We start from the raw sequence: 27,782 nt of genomic DNA on the forward strand, positions 1-27,782 counted from the left end.
TGAGCTGCTCACCTGACACGTCTCGTCGTTTGTCTCTGGGTTTAGAACCGTAATGATTATGGGCCTTGTCCCCAAAAACATTTTACGTCCTCGACCAACAATATCACGTCACCCAGGTTTACAGAAGCGTTTACCATCATCTGTCTGTAACTCGGTATATTACTAGGTACGTGTACACAACAACGGGAATGAACAATGACAGTGTACCCTGTACACAAGCGGAGGCTCGCCCTGCATATTATAAGATTTAAGACTATTAATATTAGGCAGATGGCGGACACCAGTGGTGATGGTGTGTGAGGCTGCGGCGCGAGTGGCTACCTGTTGCTGATGAGACACTGATGAAAACCGGTATTATGATTAAGAGCAGCGGAGGAAATACCGAGCTGAGATTTTTATCAACATTTTATAATTTTATAAAGTGGATGACCCTAACTTAGGTTAAATGGGTCTAACTTTATGATTTTTCTCCAGGAATTATTAGATTGTTAGTGAAAATATTCATCTCTATCAGCAACTAACTACAGTATATCAAAGTTTAGTTAGTGTTAATATAAGTATAGCGGGTTTTAGGATAATCTTTACATCAGCCGCCACAAACAGTGAACCCGGCTGGCCTGCACCAATAAGAAGAGCCTGAGAAAGGGTTCTTACGCTGGTATCCTTACCGTGTATTTTATTAATAATGGTGAGGAGTAATTTTTATACATCAGCTAAAAAGTTATGTTTACAATTTGGTCGAGTACAGTCAGGATGATGCTACTAAGAATAAAAATTAAAAGTAAAGGCTACGAGAGAGGTGGCCACTCCACTACGAGAGAGGTGTGCACCTCCACTCATAGAGAGAGGTGTGCGGCCACTCCACTACAAGAGAGGTGTGCGGCCACTCCACTACAAGAGAGGTGTGCGGCCACCAGCTACAAGAGAGGGTGTGCGGCCACCAGCTACTAGAGAGGTGTGCTGCGCCTGCTACTAGAGAGGTGTGCGGCCACCCCACTACAAGAGAGGTGTGCGGCCACCCAGTACAGAGAGGGTGTGTGGCCACTCAGCTACTAGAGAGGTGTGCGGCCACTCCGCTACGAGAGAGGTGTGCGGCCTCAACGCTACTAGAGAGGTGTGTACACTCCAATTACGAGAGAGGTGTGGCCTCAACGCTACTAGAGAGGTGTGCGGCCACTCCACTACGAGAGAAGAGGTGTGCGGCCTCAACGCTACTAGAGAGGTGTGCGGCCCTCCACGCTTACAGAGAGGTGTGCGGCCTCAACGCTACTAGAGAGGTGTGCGGCCTCAACGCACTGAGAGAGGTGTGAGGCCTCAACGCTACTAGAGAGGTGTGTGTGTGCTCAACGCTATGAGAGAGTGTGCGGCCTCAACGCTACGAGAGGTGTGTGCGGCCTCAACGCTATGAGGAGGGAGCGGCTGCAGCCCGCTACCGAGAGAGGTGTGCGGCCTCAACGCTACGAGAGAGGTGTGCTGCTGTCTGCTACGAGATGTGCAGCCCTCATGCAGGAGAGAGGTGTGCAGCCTCATGCGGAGAGAGGCGCGGCTGCCCGCTACTAACGAGGTGTGCGGCCTCAACGCTACGAAATAGGTGTGCTGCTGCTCTGCTACGAGAGGTGCAGCCTCAATGCTATGAGAGAGGTGCGGCCCACAAGCATGAGAGAGGCGTGCCGCTCCGCTACTAACGAGGTGTGCGCCTCAACGCTACGAGAGAGGTGTGCTGCTGCTCTGCTACGAGAGAGGTGTGCAGCCTCAATGCTATGAGAGAGAGGTGTGCGGCCTCAATGCTATGAGAGAGGCGTGCCGCCTGCTACTACTAACGTGGTGTGCGGCCTGAACGCTACGAAATAGGTGTTCTGCCGCAACCCTACGAGAGGTGTGCAGCCACTCCGCCACTGAGAGAGGTGTGCTGCCCGCTACAGAGAGGTGCTGCCGCCCGCCACCAGAGAGGTGTGCTGCCGCCTGCTACTAGAGAGGTTGCGGCTCAACGCTACGAGAGAGGTGTGCAGCCTCAACGCTACGAGAGAGGTGTGCTGCCGCCCGCCATACTAGGTGTTTGCGGCCTCAACGCCACGGAGAGGGTGCGGCCGCCCGCTACGAGAGGTGTGCGGCTCAACACTACGAGAGAGGTGTGCTGCCGCCCGCTAACAGAGAGGTTTGCGGCGTCAACGCTACGAGAAGGCCCGCATGAGAGAGGTGTGCTGCTCAACGCTACAAGAGAGGTGTGCGGTCAACGCTACGAGAGATGTGTGCTGCCCCTCCACACAGAGAGGTGTGCGGCCTCAACCATACGAGAGAGGCCTCAACGCTACGAGAGAGTGACGGCCGCTCCACTACTAGAGTGGTGTGCGGCCTCAACGCCACGAGAGAGGTGTGCGGCCACCACGCTGACTAGAGAGGTGAGCGGCTCAACGCCTAAGAGAGAAGTGTGCTGCCACTACACCACGGAGAGGTGCGGCCGCCCGCCACTAGAGAGAGGTGTGCGACCACCCACTACTAGAGAGGTGTGCGACCTCAACGCTACGAGAGTGGTAGCTGCCGCAACGCTACGAGAGAGGGGTGCGGCCTCAATGCAACGAGAGAGTGGTGCGGCCTCAACGCCATGAGAAAGGTGTGTGCGGCTGCCCGCTACGAGAGAGGTGCGACCGCTCCGCTACGAGAGAGAGGTGTGGCTGCAACGCTACGAGAGAGGTGTGTGGCTGCAACGCTACGAGAGGTGCTGCCACAACGCTACGAGAGAGGTGTGGCCACAACGCTACGAGAGAGGTGTGCGGCCTCTCCGCTATGAGAGAGGTACAGCCTCAACGCTATGAGAGAGGTGTGCGCCGCAACGCCATAGAGAGAGGTGTGCGGCCACTACGCCACGGAGAGGTGTGCTGCCGCCTGCGCAATAGAGAGGTGTGCGGCCTCAACCCTACAAGAGAGGTGCGGCCTCAACGCTACGAGAGAAGTGTGCGGCCACCACGCTACGAGAGAGGCGTGGCCGCCCGCTACTACAGAGAGGTGTGCGACCAACGCTACGAGAGTGGTGTGCTGCCCCAATGCTACGAGAGTGCGCCTCCGCTATGAGAGGTGTGCGGCCTCAACGCTATGAGAGAAGTGTGCGGCCACTACGCTACGGAAAGAGGTGCGGCCGCCCGCTACGAGAGGTGTGCGACCTCAATGCTACGAGAGTGGTAGCTGCCGCAATGCTACGAGAGAGGTGTGCGGCCTCATGCTACAGAGTGGTGCCGCCTCAACGCTGAGAGAGGTGTGCTGCCGCAACGCTATGAGAGAGGTGTGCGGCCTCAATGCGCAAAATAGGTGTGCGACCTCAACGCTACGAGAGAGGCGGTGCGGCCGCCCGCTACTAGAGAGGTGTGCGACCGCCCGCCACGAGAGAGGTGGCTGCAACGCTACGAGAGAGGTGTGTGGCTGCAACGCTACGAGAGAGGTGTGCTGCCACAACGCTACGAGAGGAAATGCGTGCACAACGCTACGAGAGAGGTGTGTGGCCTCCGCTATGAGAGAGGCGCCTGCAATGCTACAAGAGAGGTGTGCCACCACGCCACGGAGAAGTGTTGCCCGCGCTTAAGAGGTGCGGCCTCAACCCTACGAGAGAGTGCAGCCTCAACGCCACGAGAGAGGTGTGCGGCCTCTCCACTACTAGAGAGGTGTGCAGCCTCAACGCTACAGAGAGATGTGCGGCCACTACGCTACTGAAGAGGTGAGCGGCCTCAACGCATGAGAGAAGTGCCACACTACACTAAGAGAGAGGCGCGTCGCCCGGCTACTAGAAAAGGACCAACGCTACGAGAGGTGTGCGGCCACTACGCTACTAAAGAGGTGAGCGGCCTCAACGCTATGAGAGAAGTGTGCTGCCACTATGCTACGAGAGAGGTGTGCGGCCGCCCGCTACTAGAGAGAGGTGTGTGACCTCAACGCTACTGAGAGGGTGTGCGCCACTACGCTACTAAAGAGGTGAGCGGCCTCAACGCTATGGAGAGAAGTGCAGCCACTACCACGAGAGAGGTGCCCCGCACTAGAGAGGTGTGTGACCTCAACGCTACGAGAGAGGTGCACTACGCTAAAAGGTGAGCGGCCTCAACGCTATGAGAGAAGTGCGCCACTACGCTACTGAGAGAGAGGTGCGGCTGCCCTGGCTACTAGAGAGGTGTGCGACCAACGCTACGAGTGGTGTGGCCGCAACGCTACAGAGAGAAGTGCTGCGCCTCATGCTACGAGAGTGGTGCGGCCTCAACGCTATGAGAGAGGTGTTCTGCCGCCCGTTACTGGAGAGGTGTGCGGCCTCATGCTATGAAAGAGGTGTGCGACCTCAACGCTACGAGAGAGGTGTGCGGCCGTTCCGCTACGAGAGAGGTGTGCGGCCACCCACTACGAGAGGGTGCGGCCGCCCGCTACGAGAGGTGTGTGCCGCCCTGCTACGAGAGAAATGGCCACAACGCTACGAGAGGTGTGCCTTCCGCTACGAGGAGGTGTGCAGCCTCAATGCTAGGAGAGAGTGGTGCGGCCTCAACGCAGAGGTGTGCTGCCACAACGCTACGAGAGAGGTGCGGCCGCCTCTACTAGAGAGGTGTGCGCCCGCTTGCTACGAGAGAGAGGTGTCTGCAACGCAACGGGAGAGGTGTGCTGCAATGCTACGAGAGAGTGTGCTGCCACAACGCTACGAGAGGTGTGCTGCCACAACGCTATGGAGAGGTGTGCGGCCTCCACTACGAGGGTGCAGCCCCGCTACGGAGAGGTGTGTCCGCTTACGAGAGAGGTGGCCACAACGCTGAGAGAGGTGTGCGGCCTCCGCTATGAGAGAGGGTTCAGCTGCAATGCAACGATACGTTTGGCCACACACCTCTCTTGTAACACAAAAGTGTATTGTAACAATAAAAATACTCAAATCGTATTTGTATTATACAACATCATAAACGTGGCGTGGGTTGGGCCTCATAGTACAACAGATACCACAGACTGTGTTATCTGTTGTACTAGAGCGTCATTATATTATACTGACCCAGACTTACAGCACCCCCACTGAGCCAATTCAAAATTTCACCATTCATACTGTAGATATAAGTAATGAAGGGAACTTTCATTAAGTAAAAACCTAAGCTCAGTTTATTACTGTAGTGATGACAGTTTGAAAGTGATGATGGGTGGTGTTAACTATAGTGATGATGTATGGTGTTAAGTATAGTGATGATTGATGGTGTTATTTGTAGTGATGATGGGTGGTGTTAAGTATAGTGATGGTGGATGGTGTTATATGTAGTGATGATGGATGGTGTTAAGTATAGTGATGATCGATGGTGTTATATGTAGTGATGATGGGTGGTGTTAAGGATAGTGATGATGGATGGTGTTAGGATAGTGATGATGGATGGTGTTAAGTATAGTGATGATGGATGGTGTTAAGGATAGTGATGATGGATGGTGTTATATGTAGTGATGATGGATGGTGTTAAGTATAGTGATGATGGGTGGTGTTATATGTAGTGATGATGGGTGGTGTTAAGTATAGTGATGATGTGTGGTGCTATGTATATTGTTGATGGGTGGTGTTGTTTAGTGATGATGGATGGTGTTAAGTATAGTGATGATGGATGGTGAAGTATAGTGATGATTGATGGTGTTATATAGTGATGATGGATGGTGTTAAGTATAGTGATGATGGATGGTGTTATAGGTAGTGATGATCGATGGTGTTATGTAAAGTGATGATTGATGGTATTACATGTAGTGATGATGGTATGTATATGCACACATATATATATATATATATATATATATATATATATATATATATATATATATATATATATATATATATATATATATATATATTGTTACGACCGTGTCGTATTTTATTTTTATATATAACATACCCATGTTCCATATTATTCCTGTAATGATGTGTTAAATTTACTATTATATATTCTAGTCACCTACCCTGTGCTGTTAAGGTTTTAACTGTCATTATTTGTTCAGCCCATCTTATTTCTTCATTTTGTATTGTAACCAGCATTCTTGTTCTCTAACGACCATCTGCATCGTTAAACGACCCACCGGCGGGTCGTGGCGGGAGCCGACCTTATATATAGGACCCACCAACCTGACTTGAGTCAGTTCAGTCCTCTTGTCACAGTACACATCCTTTGAGTGTCACTTGTTACTTAAACTTAATTTAATTTGTTGTTCCTGTCGCCACCAATGTGGTATATCTATGTGAGTACCTATTTATGTCTCTGTTTGTGTCCATCAGTATTTGCTTAGTTGTATTCAAGTAATTCAGTGTTTCACGTTAGTTAATTTCAGTGTTATTTTTATATGTTTATGCAGTGTTAACGTAATCCAATGCTTTATTTTTATTCTTTTGATGTTTCGATGTTTTGTATCACTTGTGTCTTAAAAGTTTCGATGGTGAATCAATTTGTTGTGACAGCCTACGAGGCTCTTTATTGTGTTAATATTTAATCCATTAAATTCTTAAAGGTTTACTTTATTTATTTTTATTCTTTAATTTACTTCACTTTTGTTTGGTTACGCCTAGAACCTGGATATTTAAGTAAATTAAGAGACGGCGTAACAATATATATATATGCAAGTAAATGACTGTAGGTGCGCGTGATCTAATCAACGAAAGGTGGTCAGGTCAGATGGTCAGAACCTGGCCTTCTCACCTGGTCACAAATCTTCTTAATTACAAAATTGTCCAGCTTGTACATGCCGTTACTCAAATTCATGTTGAATGCTTCGGTATGTTTAATAAGACTAGATTCTATGATGTTCCTACTATCAATTGAATTACATGGTAATATTGAGGGGCATTATCCCAGTCAATGCAATGCTTGTTATCCCTCAAATGAACAAACAGAGCATTGGATTCCTGGCCTGTCCTAACACTGCATTTGTGTTGAATTCTAGTTACAAGATCTTTACCTGTCTGGCCTACGTAAAACATATATTACATTCTTGCAAGGAACTTTATAAATGCAACCAATTGTGTTGTTGGGGAGTTCTTGATTAACATTTGTTTAACAGTGCATGAGTTTTAAATGCTACATTGACGTTCCAGGTTTTAGTTGTGAAGGAAGATTTGTGACCAGGTGAGAAGGCCTGGTCACCTGACCATCTGACCTGACCACCAACCGTTGTGTACTATTTAAAGATTAGTAGAGTCATTACCTAATACCTGACCATTGTGGACCTGGTCTCACCTCCTCTGTATATATACACCTTGATTTGTATTTCTCTCTCTATTCTGTACTCACCCCTGAAGATGTGAATTACACGAAATGCTTGGGAACTTCGTGTTTTCTTCTTCCTTATGGTTATCAGCATATATATATATATATATATCGGCAGAAAATTTTAACAAGGGTCCTTCAACCTGGCTTATTATTGCATTACTGTTTACTACTATAGTTTTTCTTAGCTAGCTTAGAATTTACATAATAAAGCTGCACTACTGTCAAGGCTGAGGTCACTTTTGGGATGCTCAGGAGGTGACATCACGGGCTGTTGACCAGTGCTGTCTGAGGAACAAACAGTGATTTTAGTGATTGGTGAAGCAAGACTTATTCTTAAATCCTGACGCTTATCTGGCCAGCACATATGGTCATGACCCAGTTACAAAAAGCAAACCCTGTTTTCAGTCAGATTCGACCGTCATCATGTTGTTGTTGTTGGTGTTGTTCCTCAGTTGGTCTCTAACAAAATTGCTAGATATTTGACATCACCTGAAATTTAGACACCTAAACTTATTTCACCTGCAAATGAAAAATATCTACCAGTAGCATTCCGATGGTTACAGTAATTATCAGGTGAAATAAGCTGGACCAATCTTCAGGTGACACAACCATTAATAATTACGGTATTGCTCAGATAATATTACTGAACGTTTCTTTGGTCCTTACAAAATAAACATATCTTAGGCAATATAACTCAGCGTTTTGTTTTGTTTTCAACTCACTACATAATATAAAACAATGAATACCATAGCAATTAACATGTTTTACGTCACCTGGTGTCGTTTGTATCAACCAGCGAGGAGCGAGTTTCACCTCCCTTGACCCGCCACTAGTTGACCTTAAGTAAGTGACCGTAATTTTGACCTGACCCTCGTGGCTCGTCGATCTGCCGTGCCTCATCGGGTCACGTGAATGGTGACGCCTGTAGAGGGAGGAGGGGTGTTGGCCACGTTCCGGATGTTGGTGATGATGGTGGTGGTGGTGTTAGTGGTGTTGTTGTTGGTGATGATGGTGGTGGTGTTGGTGATGATGGTAGTAGTGCTGGTGATGGGGTGGTGTTATTGTTGGTGGTGTTGGAGATGATTGTAGTAGTGCTGGTGATAATGGTGGTGGTGTTAGTGGTGTTGTTGGTGGTGTTGGTGATGATGGTGGTGGTGTTGGAGATGATGGTAGTAGTGCTGGTGATGATGGGGTGGTGTTGGTGTTATTTTGTTGGTGGTGTTGGAGATGATTGTAGTAGTGCTGGTGATAATGGTGGTGGTGTTAGTGGTGTTGTTGTTGGTGGTGTTCGTGATGATGGGGTGGTGTTGGTGTTATTGTTGGTGGTGTTGGAGATGATTGTAGTAGTGCTGGTGATAATGGTGGTGTGTTAGTGGTGTTATTGTTGGTAGTGTTGGAGATGATTGTAGTAGTGCTGGTGATAATGGTGGTGGTGTTAGTGGTGTTGTTGTTGGTGGTGTTGGTGATGGTGGTGGTGGTGTTAGTTGTGGTTAGTGGTGTTGATGTTGGTGGTGGTGTTGGAGATGATTGTAGTAGTGCTGGTGATAATGGTGGTGGTGTTAGTGGTGTTGTTGTTGTGGTGTTGGTGATGATGGTGGTGGTGGTGTTAGTGGTGGTTGAGTGGTGTTGATGGTGTTGGTGATGATGGTGGTGGTGTTGAGATGATGGTAGTGGGTTAGATGATGGTGGTGGTGTTGGTGATGATGTTGGTGGTGTTGGTGTTGTTGTTGGTGGTGTTGGTGTTGATGGTGGTGGTGGTGTTAGTGGTGGTTAGTAATGTTGTTGTTGGTGGTGTTGGTGATGATGGTGGTGGTGTTGAAGATGATGGTAGTAGCGCTGGATGATGGGGGGTGGGTTGGTGTTATTGTTGGTGGTGTTGGAGATGATGGTATTAGTGCTGGTTGGTGGTGTTAGTGGTGTTGTTGTTGGTGATGATGGTGTTGGAGATGATGGTAGTAGTGTTGGTGATGGTGTTAGTGGTGGTTAGTGGTGCTGGAGATGATGGTGGTAGTGTTGGTGATGATAGTGCTGGTGCTGTTGTTGGTGGTGTTGGTGATGATGGTTGTGGTTAGGTGGTGTTGTTGGTGATATTGGTGGTGTTGGTGATGATGGTGGTGGTTAGTAGTGGTGTTGTTGGAGATATTGGTGGTGCTGGTGATGTTGGTGGTGAATTAGTAGTGGCTAGTGGTGATGTTGTTAGTTTTGGTGTTGGTGATGATGGTGGTGGCGGTGGTGTTAGTGTTGTTGTTGGTGATAGTGATGGTGTTGGTGATGATGGTGGCGGTGTTGTTAGTGGTGGTGTTGGTGATGGTGGTGGTGTTGGTGATGATAGTAATGTGTTAGTGGTGATGGTGTTGTTGTTGGTGATAGTGATGGTGGCGGTGTTGTTAGTGGTGGTGTTGTTAGTGTTGTTGTTGGTGATGGTGGCGGTGTTGTTAGGTGGTGGTGTTTTTGGTGGTGGTGTTGGTGATGATAGTAATGTGTTACTGGTGATGGTGGTGTTAACATAAGAACATAAGAAAATAAGGTGCTCGCAATAGGCCGGTTGGCCTGTGCATGTCCATGAATCTATCTAGCCTCCTTAAAACTTTCCAGCGTTCCAGCACTTACTACAAAGTTGCTAAGCTTGTTCCACTTGTCTACCAACTCTATTTGTGAACCAGTTCTTCCTATCTCCCTCCTAAAACCTAAACTTATCCAATTTAAACTGTTGCCACGAGTACTATCCTGCTCAGATATTATAAGAACTTTATCTATATCTCAATTATTGATTCCTTTCACCCACTTAAATACTTCTATCATATTTCCCAGCACTCTTCGTCTTTCTAGGAATGCAAGTTTAGTTTCTTTTTTTAATCTATCTTGATATGGAAGGTTTCTAAGTCCCTGAATCATTTTCGTCATTCTTCGCTGCACCGACTTCAGTGAATTGATATCCATTCTATAATATGGGCACCAGAACTGAACAGCATAATCGAGGTGCAGCTTGACGAGCGCAAGATTTAGTTGTAATATGACCTCCGCACTCTTTATTACTTACACTTCTAGATATAAAACCCAATACTCTGTTTGTCTTATTAGAACATTAACTCACTGTTTCTAGGCAGTAGGTCTGGTAAGATAGTATAGTCACCCCAAAAAGTTTCTGTCGCGAATTGAATCCCGAGATTCAGACTTCTGAATCCGAAGCATTTATGGACAGAATAATGTATCAGTGTCCACTGCTTCAGGTTCACTAGTCTGAATCTCGGCTCGTGGTTGGCTACAGGACTTTTGGGTGACTGTACATTGCCAGTATTTGTTCTTTCAATATTAAGTACACTGCACTTGCTGGTGTTAAATTTAATTTGCCATTGTTCTGACCACTCCTGCAGTTTATTTAAATCCTCCTGTTGTGTATTCGCATCCTGCACTGAATTAATCTGTTGTTCTATTTGGTGCCATCCGCAAACTTGCTTATGTCACTGCTCATCCCCTTATCTAGATCGTTTATGTAGATTATGAAAGTAAGTGGCCCAGTACTGACCCCTGAGGAACCCTGCTGGTTACACAGCCCCACTCAGATATCATCATCTATGCTGACCTCTGTGTCGTATCGGTGAGCCATGATTTTATCCATTAAAACTTTCTCGATACCAAGAGCCTTAGCTTTTCTGAAGCCTCTGATGCAGTGTTGAGTCAAACGCTTTGCTAAAGTCTTAGTAAATAACATCGTAATTTTCGTCATTATCTACTAACTCGAAGACTTTCGTAAAAAAGCAGCAGATTTATAGATAAATTTTCCCTTTGCGAATCCATGTTGAGAGTCGTAGATTAATGTGTTTTTCTCTAAATGCGATTGGATACTATTTGCTATAATTAATTCTAAAAATTTTCCACTACTGACGTCAAACTAATCGGTCGGTAATTTGACACTGATGCTCTGTCACTCTTTTTTGTAAGGGTGCAACATTTGCCGTTTCCACAAGTATGGCACAACCCCGTGTTCAATGATGTGTAAATAAATCAAGGAGGTCCGCTAATGTGTTCCTTACACTCTTTCAAAACTCGAGGAAAATTATCATCCGGCCCTGGGGACTTTATCTTCTCTAATTTATTTATCTTCTTAAGAACATCCTCTTTCTGATAGTGATATTCTTTAATTTATCTTCTTTCATTTCTAAATATCAGTTCCACCTCTGGCATTTCTCGTGAATTTCTTCTGTGAAAACTGATAAGAAGCAGCTGTTTTATGCTCTGCTTGTTTTCTCACTATCTTCGATCATTTCTCTCTGACTCTTAAAGGCCCCACTTTCGCTTTGAATTCTCGTCCTGATTTTGTAGTCCCTCTTGCCTTCCTTACATTTTTTCTTAACATTCCTAGATAGTTCATTATACCTATTTCGAGATGCTCCTCCCTCCCTTTAATTTCTTTATAAATTCCAATCTTTATTCCTATGTCATGTTTAAATTTTCTGAATTGAGCCCCTGAGCTTAGCTGACATTTTTCAGAGGTACAGTACAGCATAGGAGCTAAATCTTATTTGAACAGTCCCTAGTACACAAATCAACACTAAAAGATATTGAACAAAATTATGGATCTGATGAAAATGATTCTACTAATATGTTGACTTAGGAAACAGTCCTGAACTGTTTCAAGAAAATCCTAATTCTTGAGTTTCGTGAGGCCGATCCAATCTATTCGACTAAAGAAGTCGCCACAATACTGAATTTGCTATATCTGGATGTCCTGCACATTTCATCCCAAATAAGTTGCTCGTAACTCTATCAAGATTAGAGGTCTATAGATTACCCTATGATTAATTTTTTCCCTACCATCATAATTCCATCCAAATTGTTTCTGTAGTCAATTCAGTTTTTGTTTTATTTATTTCACACTTCAGATTACCCCTGTCACAGATTTTTAGCCCACCTCCTTTCTAATCTGCCTATCAGTATGAAACATAAGAACATAAGAATGAGGAAAACTGCAGCGCCTTGGCCCATGTTGACAGTCCATTTACACCCAACCCTATCTCTCATATATCCATCCAACTTATGTTTGAAGTTATCCAGCGTATTCGAGTTGACGATGATGTTTGCAACTTATTCAACTCGTCCACTATTCTATTTCCAAACCAGTGTTTACATATCTCGCGCCTAAATCTAAATTTATCTACTTTAAAACCAGGTAATTCACCTGATTCTAAGTTTATCCATGTCGGTGAATTCTATTATATATTTTTTTCGGTACATACGAATGCTCCTATTTCATCCATTTTAGTTCTCACAACTTTACTGTTTGCATAGTAGGCATTTAGTTAGTCGTGATCTGAGTTCTCTCTTTGTCGCATTAGGTTTTAACTCCCCTGCCTAATATAGCTTTGTCATCATTCCTTGCACTATTTCTCTGTAACCTTTCGCTTTTGTTTACCTGCTCCCACTGCAGTCTCCTCCACCCCGTGCTCACATGTTCCCCTAGCAGTTTAAAGATCTTCACATCTTTGAGTTGCCCTCTGGAGAGAACCAGCCGGAGTTGCCCTAGATAACTGTACCCCATCATCAGACATGTCCTCTGGTCAGAAGTTGTCCATTGTCAATCAATGAACTGATATTGACTGAAAGATCTGTCACAAGACGGTCGTTGACACGACTCGTCCTGACAACCATTCATTGCCAACTCTCCTTCTAGGCAGGACACCACATATGATAGAGGTCCTTCCTTCATCCTGTTCTATGATACCACGACCTTGTGAATGGAAAAAATTGCTGTCTATGATATCACGTAAAATTAATGTAATTAATTACATGTAATCATGTATCCAATTTATCAATCACGTAAAGGAGTTATGTTGTTGAGAAATAATATAATCGTTTATTATTATCTTGCATCAAGTATTACATTGGCCAGGAGATAAGGTGACGTAACATCCGGGAGAGGTAATTGACCGCTGATCTAGATTGTCCGTAATATCCGGTTGATTTTGTATTAGCAGTAAGTCAACGTTTTATTTTTAGCGTGTGATGGAAGAATCAAGTGACATTTAGCAAATCGCATGGCGACGGGTGACGAGCTGATAGCGATAGGCAGGACTGTTATGTTCGTGTTATGCGAATGAAATTTGGAAAGGCGGACTTTATGGATATTTTCATGTCATTATCATACTGTTGTATGACTTCAAGTAACCAGGAGTTAATCTTTTCTGTGTAAGGAAGATAAGGGAGACGAGAATGAAGCCATGCAATGCCTCAGAGTTAAAAAAGAAGAAGAAGAATTGAATATTACTTTCAGTTAGAAACATAAGAGAAAACCAAATGAAAAAGAAGGCATAAACAACGCCCTTGTTAAGTATTGGAGAAAAATCATCATGTAAAACAAAGAAGTTAGGAGACAATGATAAAACAAAGCAACATAAACCTAGCGGGGTCCATTCAGATCGTCTTTATTTGTGCTGTTTGGTTGAGGAATTGTTATAATTTTAGCCAGGAGGAAGTAGTGAAAGTGAAGTGGCCCCAAGGCCTGACTGCCCGTTTGGGACTGTGAATACAGCACACTGTATACTAATCCTTTGGTACACAAGAAGGCAGCATGGCCGTTGCTACACACTGACCACCTTTACTTCCCCAACTTGTAAACTTCAGTACCTGTTAATTGGGTGAACTAGGATGCCGAATTTAAACCAAACCACGACTCTTGAACAGGAAGCGCTGCATACTCACTGTATAACGAGTTTTAATTGCACAAAAGGGTATTTAGGTTTGTTCTTGTATTGAGAGACAGGGTTAAACTTTCCTTCAAATTCATGCTTCATATTTCACCAGTTTGAGGTAAAAGAAACAGGAATGGAAGTCTTGTTATTTATTGTATTGTTCAACTATATCATCATCCAGTAGGGAAATTATGAATTTAGTAGTAATAGTTTACGTAATGTTCCTGTACACCACACACATCTCCTGGCGGTGGTGTGTCACACAGGCTACGTACCCAGGAAAGACTTACCGGTATGCTCAGGCTTTCTCACTCCCACCACTAGCTCCCATCCGACCACAGTCACGCCATAAACATGGGGACGCGTGATTCTAAACTATCCCAGTGACTGTGTTGGAGGAGTTACTAGTATAACCCACTGGTATTGAACAGACTGAGTATCAGGCATCATTGAGTCATTGTGACTTTTGTCCACAAATTGTTACTGCTCAATCTCCTATCATGTTATGTCCAGTCCTCTTCTATTTACAAATGTTCAAACTGTTCTTCTAACAGCTTTTACAGTATTTTTCTTCACGTTGAGAGGAAATAATTTTGTTTTGTTTTTATTATTGCTTTTATTTTGTATTTAATGTATTTTGTTTGCATTGTTCACATTTATTATCAATACACTCACGAATGTCTTTGTAACTATGATTATTATTGTCATCATCATAATTATTATTATTATTATATAGGTAGGTGTAAGGTAGACGGGAGGAGAGGAGTGTAGGGAACAATCTTGAATTTATTTAAGAAATTGCCAAATTAAAAAGTCACCAGGTCAATAATAATACACCACTCCACATGCACTTGAACATGTACGGTCACCCAACAGTCAAGACACATGGGAAAGAAGGATGGCAGTTAACATATCCAAACAGAAACTTATATTGTTATTGCTAGAAGAAAAATATGTAGAAGCTAAGAAGAGTTTGATGCCGAGCTGTGATGCATCACCTAGACCTAGGTCTTCGTGTGTATGGTAGATCAACTGGTACCATAGCTCCGTCCTTACTATTCCTCTATTGTAATTTTTCAAACGGCATTTTGCACTCCCTTCAGCCATACTCTACGCTCACAGTTTGCACCCATCCTCTACAGTCCATAACACCCAGGTTCCTCAGGTGCCAACTGAAGTTACTTGTTACCAAAACACCTGACATACTGTACATGTATTGGGGATTCAGTTCAGGTACTGTTACGCCAAAGTCACAACATAACTGATGGCCTTCGTCCTCTGTAGCTGTTCCTCATTAACCCAGCTCACAGACTCTCAGCACGTTAGTATGAGGAGAGAAGCTATCCCAAGTGTCAAGGAGAAGTGAAGAATGTGTCTGGTGTAGGACTGATTGGTTTTACATTTTAGTCGGGTCCTGGCAGGGGGACTTGCTGTATCCCCACCGTGGTCAAGTCTTAATGCTGATGACGCTTGAGGAGTGGACTGTGAAGCGACGAGGAAGAGATGGGTTTAAATAAGACACCATAAGAGACAAATGAACACTGAAGATGTTGCCAAATGCAGATGTTACAGTTTTCTTTCCATGAGTCGGTAGAGTCCCTCCCCCGAAAAAATATAAACAATACGAAGATCACAGGAAGACCCAAGATAAATTGAGCAAGTGGACTGCTAAGAGAAAATTGATAGTTGGCTGTGTTTTGTTTCAGCTGAAGTAAGAGAACAGACACAGACACCTGCAGGGGAAGTGGTACGATATTTAATCTAATGTACTTTAGGACTAGGCGTGTGTCTGTTTGTGCGGGTGTGTGTCTGTTCTGTGCAGCCGAAACGCACAATTGTTTTTCATCAAACTTGGTGGAAAAATCGCAAAAATTCGTAGAGTAGAAGAAACCTGGTCCCATATCAATGGTTTCTTTAGGAAGCCATTACATAACCATTTTATTTACGCTCGAAAACGATGCAAGTCTACGGACTTGGCGCACCCTCATTCGCTGTAGCTACTGCCCAAACTGCAGTTATCATAAGGTTCCTCCTTCCACTTTTTTTTAGCCTATTTTTTAATGTTGTTTGGATTAGTAAAGGAAGGAAGATGAGTAAATAGGAAGAATAAAGAAGGGGAAACAGAAATTAGTTAGAGATAACAGGTGGGGGAACTGAGTTTCTCATGCTTCTGAATGCCAGTATCAATGTTACCAGACGACTTTACAGCTGTGTATACTTATTCCTGTGGGTGACTGTATGTGAAGAAAGAGAAGAGATAAAAAGATAACAGGAATGCATGGAGAAGATGACTACAATAGACTCCAGGGTGAATATAGACAGTGAAACAGACAGGAGGTTGACAAAAATAGACAGATTCATACATGCACAAATAGACAATATGGCTACTAACATGACAGACAGACAGCTGGCTGACTGGTTCACAAGACAAACAGGCAGACACACGCCAACAACGGATAAGACAGACAGATTTGACTACACAAAGAGTACAGAATGGCTTACATTCAAAACACCACGCAGACGAACACAGTTGGGATGGCAATTGACAGGACGGATAGACTTGAGACAGATTAGAAGGCATTTATAAACAAGAATAACACCAAATTGACCATAGCTGCGTCAGTGAGGGTAGGAGGTCTTACATCCACCAGCGTAAATAATAAGACACATTGAAAACTAACACCCACGTGCGGAAAGAACATCGATGGTCGGTCAGGTAGGAGATGGGCCTAAAACTGACGAACGTAGATGATGTCTATGATGACTTAACACAGGTGATGACTTAAGCAGATGGTAACTAATCTAACGACCATGATTATAACAACCACGACCATGATTATAACAACCACGACTATGATTATAACAACCACGACCATGATTATAACAACCACGACTATGATAATAACAACCACGACCATGATTATAACAACCACGACTATAATTATAACATCCACGACCATGAATATAAACCACGACCATGAATAAACCAACCACGACCATGATTATAACACCCACGACTATGATTATAACAACCACGACCATGATTGTAACAACCAAGAATATGATTATAAAACCACGACCATGATCAATAACCACGATCGATTATAATAACAACCATGACATAAATAACCACGACTATGATTATAACAAGCACGACCATGAATACAACATTCACGCATGAATACAACAACCACGACTATGATCATAACAATCACGACTATGATTATAAACCACGACTTGATTATAACAACCACGATCATGATTATAAAGCACGACCATGATTATAACAACCACGACCATGATTATAACAACCACGACTATGATTATAACAAGCACGACCATGAATATAACGCAACGACTATGATTATAACAACCACGACTATGATTATAACAACCACGACCATGATTATAATAAACACGAATGATTATAACAACCACGATCATGATTATAACAAGCACGACCATGATTATAACAACCACGACCATGATTATAACAACCACGACTATGATTATAAAAGTAACGACCATGAATATAACAAGCACGACCATGAATATAACAACCACGACTATGATTATAAAACCACGACTATGATTATAACAGCCACGACCATGATTATAATAACCACGACTATGATCATAATAACCACGACCATGATTATAACACTCACGACCATGATTGTAAACAACCACGACTATGATTATAACAACCACGACCATGATTATAACAACCACGACCATGATTATAACAACCACGACATATATGATTATAACACTGACGACCATGATTATAACAACCACGACTATGATTATAACAACCACGACCATGATTATAACACCACGACTATGATTATAACAACCACGACCATGATTATAACAAACCACACTCATGATTATAACAACCACGACTATGATTATAACAACCACGACCATGATTATAACAACAAATTGATCATCTCACGACTATGATTATAACAACCACGACCATGATTATAACAAACCGACTATGATTATAACAAACGACACCATGATTATAAACCACGACCATGATTATAACAACCACGACGATTATAACAACCACGACCATGATTATAACAACCAAGACTATGATTATAACAACCACGACCATGATTATAACCACGACCATGATTATAACAACCACGACCAGATTATAACAACCACGACTATGATTATAACAAGCACGACCATGATTATAACAAACACGACCATGATTATAACAACCACGACTATGATTATAACAACCACGACTATGATTATAAACAACCACGACCATGATTATAACAACCACGACTATGATTATAACAAGCACGACCATGATTATAACAATCACGACCATGATTATAACAACCACGACTATGATTATAACAACCACGACCATGATTATAACAACCACGACCATGATTATAACAACCACGACCATGATTATAACTACCACGACCATGATTATAACAACTACGACCATGATTATAACAACCACGACTATGATTATAACAACCACGACCATGATTATAACAACCACGACCATGATTATAACAACCACGACCATGATTATAACACCCACGACCATGATTTAACAACCACGACTATGATTATAACAACCACGACTATGATTATAACAACCACGACCATGATTATAATAACCACGAATATGATTATAACAAACGACATGATTATAACACTACGACCATGATTGTAACAACCACGACTATGATTATAACAACCACGACCATGATTATAACAACCACGACCATGATTATAACAACCACGACCAGATTATAACAACCACGACCATGATTATAACAACCACGACTATGATTATAACAACCACGACTATGGTCATAGCCACGACTATGATTATAACAACCACGACCATGATTATAACAACCACGACCATGATTATAACAACCACGACCATGATTAATAACAACCACGACCATGATTATAACAACCACGACCATGATTATAACAACCACGACCATGATTATAACAACGACGACTATGATATAAATAACCACGACTATGATTATAACAACCACGACTATGATTATAACAACCACGACCATGATTATAACAACCACGACCATGATTATAACAACCACGACCATGATTATAACAACCCACCATGATTATAACCAATACCCAGTGTCATACCCAGTACCAACAGTATCATACCCAGAACCCAGTGCCATGCCCAATACCCAGTCATACCCAGTACCCAGAATCATACCCAGTACCCGCGTCATACCCAGTACCCAGTGTCATACCCAGTACCCATTTTCATGCCCAGTGCACCCAGTATCATACGCAGTATCCAGTTTCCTACCCATTACCGAGTGTCATGCCCAGTACCCATTGTCATGCCCACTACCCAGTGTCATACCCAGTACCAAGATTCGTGCCCAGGACCGAGATATACCCAGTATCCAGTGCCCTACCCAGTACGAAGTGTCATACCCAGTTCCCAGTATCATACCCAGTACCAGTGTTATAACAGTGTCAAGCCCAGTACCCAGTGTCATGCCCACCCAGTGCCATGCCCATCACCCGCTACCCAGTGTCATACCCAGTACCCAGTGTCATATCACAGTACCCAGGTCATACACAGTACCAAGTGTCATGCCCAGTACCCATTGTCCGACCCAGTACCCAGTGTCATACCCAGTTCCCAGTGTCATACCCAGTACCCAGTGTCATAACCAGAACCCAGACATACCCATAAAGTGTCATGCCCAGTACCCATATCAAACCCAGTACCCAGTATCATACCCAGTACCCAGTGTCATGCCCAGTACCCATTGTCATACCTGTACCCAGTGTCATACCCAGTACCCAGTGCCATGCTCAGTACCCACTGTCCTACCCAGTACCCAGTGTCATACACAGTGTCATACCCAGTACCCAGTGTCATACCCAAAAGTGTTATACTCAGTGTCAATCCCAGTACCAGTGTCATGCCCAGTACCCAGTGCCATGCCCAGTAACCCAGTAAATGTGTCCCAGTACCAGTGTCATGCCCAGTACCCAGTGTCATACCCATTACCGAGCGCCATGCCAGCACCAGTGTCCTACCCAGTACCCAGTGTCACACACAGTGTCATACCATTACCCAGTGCATCACCCAGTACACAGTGTCATACCCAGTACCCAGTGTCATACCACAATCCAGTCTCATACCCAGTACCCAGTGTCATACCCATTACAGTGTGTCATACCCAGTACCCAGTATCATACCCAGAACCCAGTACCCAGTGACATGCCCAATACCCAGTGTCATGCCCAGTACCCAGTGTCATACCCAGTACCCAGAATCATACCCAGTACCCAGTGTCATACCCAGTACCCAGTGTCATGCCCAGTACCCATTGTCATGCCCAGTACCCAGTGTCATACCCAGTACCGAATGTCGTGCCCAGTACCGTATTATACCCAGTATCCAGTGCTCCTACCCAGTACGAAGTGTCATACCCACTTCCCAGTATCATACCCAGTACCCAGTACCCAGTGTCATACACATTACCCACTACCCAGTATCATACCCAGTACCCAGTTTCATAGAGATTACCCAGTGTCATACCCATTACCTGCTACCCAGTGTCCATACCCAGTACCAGCAGTCATACACTGTACCCAGTGTCATACACAGTACCCAGTGTCATACCCAGTACCCAGTATCATACCCAGTACCCAATGTCATGCCCAGTACCCAGAGCCATGCCCAGTACCCAGTGCCATACCCATTACCCAGCCATGCCCAGTACCCAGTGTCCTACCCAGTACCCAATGTCATACACAGTGTCATACCCAGTACCCAGTGTCATACCTGCACCAGTGTTATACCCAGTGTCAAGCCCAGTACCCAGTGTCATGCCCAGTACCCAGTGCCTTGCCCAGTACCCAGTAAAAGTGTCCTACCCAGTACCCAGTGTCATGCCCAGTACCCAGTGTCATACCCATTACCCAGTGTAATACCCAGTACCCAGTGTCATGCCCAGTACCCAGAGCCATGCCCACACCCAGTGTCATACCCATTACCCAGTGCCATGCTCAGTACCCAGTGTCCTACCCAGCACCCAGTGTCATACACATGTCACTACCCAGTACCCAGTGTCATACCCAGTACACAGTGTCATACCCAGTACCCAGTGTCATACCCAGTACCCAGTCTCATACCCAGTACCCAGTGTCATGCCCAGCACCCAGTGTCATACCCAGTATCCAGTCAAACCCAGTACCCAGTACAGTGTCATACCCACACCAGGGTCATGCCCAGTACCCAGTGGCATACCCAGTACCCAGTGTCATGCCCAGTACCCAGTATCCATTGTCCAATCCAGTATCCAGTGTCATGCCCAGCACCCAGTATTATACCCAGAACCCAGTATCCAGTGTCCTACCCAGTACCAAGTGTCATGCCCAACGCCCATTACCCAGTGGCATGCCCAGTACCCAGTGTCATGACCAGTACCCAGTATCCAGTGTCCTACCCAGTACCCAGTGTCATACCCAGTACCCAGTGATCATACACAGAACCCAGTACCCAGTGCCATGCCCAAAACCCAGGTCATACCCAGTACCCAGAATCATACCCAGTACCCAGTGTCATACCCAGTACCATTTTCATGCCCAGTACCCAGTATCATACGCAGTGTCCAGTTTTCTAACCATTACCCAGTGTCATGCCCAGTTCCCAGTACCCATTGTCATGCCCAGTACCCAGTGTCATACCCAGTACCCAGTGTCGTGCCCAGTACCGAGTATTATACCCAGTATCCAGTGCCCTACCCAGTACGAAGTGTCATACCCAGTTCCCAGTATCATACCTGTACCCAGTACCCAGTGTCATACACATTACCCAGTATCATACCCTGTACCCAGTGTCATGGAGAGTACCCAGTGTCATACCAATTACCTGCCACCCAGTGTCATACCCAGTACCCAGTGTCACACTGTACCCAGTGTCACACACAGTACCCAGTGTCATACCCAGTACCCAGTATCATACCCAGTACCCAGTGTCATGCCCAGTACCCAGTGTCCGACCCAGTACCAGTGTCATACCCAGTACCCAGTCATACCCAGTACGCAATGCTGCAGCCAATACCCAGTGTCATGCCCAGTACCCAGTGTCATAACCAGAACCCAGTATCATATCCAGTACAAAGTGTCATGCCCAGTATCCATATCAAACCCAGTACCCAGTATCATACCCAGTACCCAGTATCATGCCCAGTACCATTGTCATACCCGGTACCCAGTGTCATTCCCAGTACCAGTGCCATGCCCAGTACCCAGTGTCCCACCCAGTACCCAGTGTCACACAGTACCCAGATCATACCCAGTGTCATGCCAGGTACCCAGTGTCATACCCAGTACCTAGTGCCATGCCCAGTACCCAATGTCATACCCAGTACACAGTGTCCCACCCAGTACGCAGTGCCATGCCAAGTACCCAATGTCATACCCAGACCAGTGTCCCATCTAGCACCCAGTGCCATGCCCAGTACCCAGTGTCACAACCCAGCACCCAGTGTCCTACCCAGTACCCAGACATGCCCAGTACCAGTGCCATACCCAGTACCCAGTGTCATTCCAGTACCCAATGTCACACAGTACCTAGTGTCCTACCCAGTACCCAGTGTCATGCCCAGTACCCAGTGCCATACCCAGTTCCCAGTGTCATACCCAGTACCCAGTGTCATGCCCAGTACCCAGTACCCAGTGTCAGCACCCAGTACCCAGTGTCATACACAGTACCCAGTGTCCCACGCAGTACCCAGTATCATACACAGTACCCAGTGTCATACCCAGTACCCAGTATCATACCCTGTACCCAGTGTCAAACCCAGCACCCAGTGTAATACCCATTACCCAGTGTCATACCTAGTACCCAGTGTCATGCCCAGTACCCAGAGCAATGCCCAGTACCCAGTGTCATACCACACCCAGCGCCATGCTCAGTACCCAGTGTCATACACAGTGTCATACCAGTACCCAGTGTTATACCCTGTGTCAAGCCCAGTACCCAGTGTCATCACATCAGTGTCCACCTATACAGTTCATGCCTAGTACCCAATATCATACCCAGTACCCAGTATCATACCCAGTACCCAGTGCCATGCCCAGTACCCAGTGTCATGCCCAGTATCTTAGGTCATACCCAGTACCCAGTGTCATGCCCAGTACCCAGATGTCTTACACAGTACCCACTGTCATACACAGTGCCATACCCAGTACCCAGTATACCCAGTGTCATGCCATGTACCCAGTGCCATGCCCAGTACCCAATGTCCTACCCAGTACCCAGTGCTATACCCAGTACCCAGTGTCATACCCAGTACCCAGTGTCCTACCAGTACCCAGTGATGCCCAGTGCCCAGTGCCATACCCAGTACCCAATGTCACAGAGTACCTAGCGTCCTACCCAGTACCCAGTGTCCTTCCCAGTACCCAGTGTCATGCCCAGTACCCAGTGCCACCCAGTTCCCAGTGTCATACCCAGTACCCAGTGTCATGCCCAGTACGCACCATGCCCAATCCAGTGTCATACCCAGTACCCGTGTCATACCGGCACCCAGTGTCCTACCCAGTACCCAGTGTCATACCCAGTACCCAGTGTCTTGTCCATACCCAGTACCATGCCCAGTACCCAGTGTCATACACAGTACCCAGTGTCATACCCAGTACCCAGTATCATACCCTGTACCCAGTGTCAAACCCAGCACCCAGTCTCTCATACCCACATCCAGTATTCCCAGTACCCAGTGTCCTGCCCAGTACCCAGTGCCATGCCCAGTACCCAGTGTCACCCATACCCTGTGCCATGCTCAGTACCCAGTGTCATACACAGTTTCATAACCAGTACCCAGTGTCATACCCAGTACCCAGTGTTATACCCAGTGTCATGCCCAGTACCCAGTGTCATGCCCAGTACCAGTGCTATGCCCAGTACCCAGTAAAAATATCCTACAGTACCCATTATCATGCCCTGTACCAAGTGTCATACCCAGTACCCAGTATACCCAGCACTCAGTGTCATGCCAGTACCCAGTGTCATACCCATTACCCAGTGTCATGCAGTACAGTACCACGACAATTGCCAGTGTCATACCCAGTACCCAGTGTCATACAGTACAGCAGTCCTACCAGTTCCCAGTATCATACAGATCCCAGTGTCATACCCAGTACCAAGTGTCATACCCTGTACCCAGTGTCAAACCCAGCACCCAGTGTAATACCCATTACCCAGTGTCATCCAGTACCCAGTGTCGCCCAGTACCCAGAGCCATGCCCAGTACCCAGTGCACCCATTACCCAGCGCCATGCTCAGTACCCAGTGTCCTCCAGTACCAAGTGTCATACACAGTGTCATACCCAGTACCCAGTGTCATACCCAGTACCCAGTGTCATGCACATTATCCAGAGCCATGCCCAATACCCAGTGTCATACCCATTACCCAGTGCCATGCTCAGTACCCAGTGTATACCCAGTACCCAGTGTCATACACAGTGTCATACCCAGTACCCAGTGTCATACCAGTACCCAGTGTCAGAGTCAGCACCAGTGTCAAGCCCAGTACCCAGTGCCATGCCCAGTACCCAGTAAAGTGTCCTGCAGTACCCAGTGTCATGCCCAGTACCCAGTGTCATACCCAGTGCCCAGTGTATCCCAGTTCTAAGTGTCATACCCAGTTCCCATTGTCATACCCAGTAAGTGTCATACAGTACAATGTGTCATGCCCAGTACCCAATATCAAACCCAGTACCCAGTATCATACCCAGTACCCAGTGCCATGCCCAGTACCCAGTTTCATGCCGTACTTAGTGTCATACCCAGTGCCGATCATGCCCAGTACCCAGTGTCCTCCAGTACCCAGTGTCATACACAGTGCCATACCAGTACCCAGTGTCCTGCAAGTACCCAGTGCTATACCCAGTACCCATGTCATACCCAGTACGGTCTCTACCCGTACCCAGTGACATGCCCAGTGCAGTGCCATACCCAGTACGCAATGTCTACAGAGTACCTAGTGTCTACCCAGTACCCAGTGTCACCCAGTACCCAGTGTCATGCCAATGCCAGTGCCATACCTGATCTGTCATACCCAGTACCCAGTGTCATGCCAGTTCCAGTACTCAGTACCCAGTGTCATCACAGTACCAGTGTCATACCCAGTACCCAGTGTCTCCAGTACCCAGTGTCATACCCAGTACCCAGTGTCTTGCCCAGTACCCAGTACCATGCCAAGTACCCAGTGTCATACACAGTCCCCAGTGCCATGCCCAGTACCCAGTAAAAGTCTTCCAGTACCCATTGTCATGCCCTGTACCCAGTTTCCTCCCAGTACCCAGTGTCCATACCCAGCACTCAGTGTCTACTCATCCCAGTGTCATACCCTCTACACACTGCCATGCCCAGTACCCATGTCTACAGTACCTAGTGTCATACACAGTGTCATCGTACCCAGTATCGCCCAGTGTCACCAGGTACTGTCATACCCAGTGCCCAGTGCCATGCCCAGTACCAATGCCATACCCAGTACCCAGTGTCACCAGTACCCAGTGCCATGCCAGTACCAATGTCATACCCAGTATGATGTCTACAGTATCAGTGCCATGCCCAGTACCCAGTGTCACACCAGTACCCAGTGTCTACCCAGTACCCTGTGACATGCCCAGTACCCAGTGCCATACCCAGTCCCAGTGTCATACCCAGTACCCAATGTCATATACAGTACCTTGTGTCTACCCAGTACCCAGTGTCATGCCCAGTACCCAGTGTCATGCCCAGTACCCAGTGCCATACTCAGTTCCCAGTGTCTTTCCCAGTACCCAGTGTCATGCCGGTACCATGCCCAGTACCCATGTCAATCCCAGTACACCAGTGTCATACCCAGTACCCTGTACTACCCAGTACCCAGTGTCATACACATTTTCATAACCAGTACCCAGTGTCAGCACCTAGTACCCAGTGTTATACCCAGTGTCATGCCAGTCCAGTGTCATGAGTACCCGGTCGTACCCAGTTCTGATGTTATACCCAGTGTCAACCCGGCACCCAGTGTCATACCCCGTCCCTGTGTCATTCCCAGTACCCGATGTCATGCCGTGCAAGTACCATGCCCAGTACCCAGTGTCGTACCATCCTGACTGCCATGCTCAGTACCCAGTGTCATACACGTTTCACAACCAGTACCCAGTGTCATACCCAGTACCCAGTGTTATACCGATGTCATGCCCGGTACCCAGTGTCCTGCAGTACCCAGTACCATGCCCAGTACCAATGTCATACCCATTACCCTGTGCCATGCTCAGTACCATGTCATACAGTTTCATAACCAGTACCCAGTGTCTACCCAGTACCCAGTGTTATACCCAGTGTCATGCTCAGTCCCAGTGTCTTGCCCAGTACCGAGTACCATGCCCATTACCCAGTGTCAACACAGTCCCCAGTGTCATCCAGTCCCAGTATCATACCCTGTACCCAGTGTCAAACCCAGCACCCAGTGTCACCCATTACCAGTGTCATGCCCAGTTCCCAGTACCATGCAGTACCCAGTGTCACACCCAGTACCCAGTGTCATACCCAGTACAGTGTCCTACCCAGTACCCAGTGTCATACCCAGTACCCAGTGTCTTGCCCATTCCAGTACCATGCCCAGTACCCAGTGTCATACCACAGTCTGTGTCCTTACCCAGTACCAGTATCAACCCTGTACCCAGTGTCCACCAGCACCCAGTGTCCCACCTATTACCTGTGTCATTCCAGTACCCAGTGTCATGCCCAGTACCCAGCACCATGCAGTACCCAGTGTCCTCCAATACCTATGCCATGCCAGTACCCAGTGTACACAGTTCCAGTACCAGTGTCATACCAGTACCCAGTGTTATTCCCAGTGTCATGCCAGTACAGTGTCATGCCCAGTACCCAGTGCCATGCCCAGTACCCAGTAGTGTCTACCCAGTACCCAATGTCATGCCCAGTACCCAGTGTCATACCCAGTATCCAGTGTTATACCCAGTGTCATGCTCAGTACCCAGTGTCATACCCAGTACCCAATGCCATGCCCAGTACCCAGTAGTGTCATACCCAGTACCCGTTGCCCAGTACCCAGTGTCATACCCAGTACTCAGTGTCATACCCAGTACCCAGTGTCATACCCAGTGTCATACCAGGTGCAGTGTCATACCAGTACCCAGTGCCATGCCCAGTACCCAATGTCATACCCAATGCCCCAGTGTCCTACCAGTGCCATGCCCAGTACCCAATGTCATACCAGTACCCAGTGTCTACAGTACCCAGTGTCATTACTGATGCCATACCCAGTTCCAGTGTCATACCCAGTACCCAGTGTCATGCCCAGTACCCAGTACCATGCCCAGTACCCAGTGTCATACAGTACCCAGTGTCATACCCAGTACCCAGTGTCACCACCCAGTACCCAGTGCCATACCAGTTCCCATTGTCATACCCAGTACCCAGTGTCATGCCCAGTACCATGCCCAGTACCAGTGTCATACCCATTACCCAGTGTTATACCAGTACCCAGTGTCATGCCCAGTACCCAGTTCCATGCCCAGTACCAGTGTCATACCCATTACCCAGTGCCATGCTCAGGACCCAGTGTCTACCAGTACCAGTGTCATACACAGTGTCATACCCAGTACCAGGTGTCATACCCAGTACCCAGTGTTATACCCAGTGTCTGCCCAGTACCCAGTGCCATGCCAGTACCCAGTAAAAGTGTCTACCCAGTACCCAGTGTCATGCCCAGTACCCAGTGTCATACCCAGTACCCAGTGTTATACCGGAGTCATGCTCAGTACCCAGTGTCAT

At 46.4% G+C, this 27,782-nt stretch overlaps 1 protein-coding gene across 1 annotated transcript; it reads left to right on the top strand.

Moving 5' to 3' along the window:
- Window positions 1–3,065: 3,065 nt before the first annotated feature.
- On the top strand, window positions 3,066–27,683 carry LOC121862721 (mucin-2-like; the record flags this gene model as incomplete). Its single annotated transcript, XM_042361037.1, has 13 exons — window positions 3,066–3,204; window positions 19,113–19,412; window positions 19,890–20,189; window positions 20,324–20,995; window positions 21,142–21,733; window positions 22,104–22,633; window positions 22,963–23,553; window positions 23,695–24,426; window positions 24,638–25,077; window positions 25,552–25,735; window positions 26,038–26,928; window positions 27,092–27,289; window positions 27,478–27,683. Coding segments are annotated over exons 1-13 (5,775 nt in total), but the record flags the coding sequence as incomplete, so codon positions are not given.
- Between the last annotated feature and the right edge of the window lie 99 nt (window positions 27,684–27,782).

The sequence above is a fragment of the Homarus americanus genome, unplaced genomic scaffold (assembly GCF_018991925.1).
Source record: "Homarus americanus isolate GMGI-L3 unplaced genomic scaffold, GMGI_Hamer_2.0 scaffold53659, whole genome shotgun sequence".
Classification (NCBI taxonomy): Eukaryota; Metazoa; Arthropoda; class Malacostraca; order Decapoda; family Nephropidae; genus Homarus; species Homarus americanus.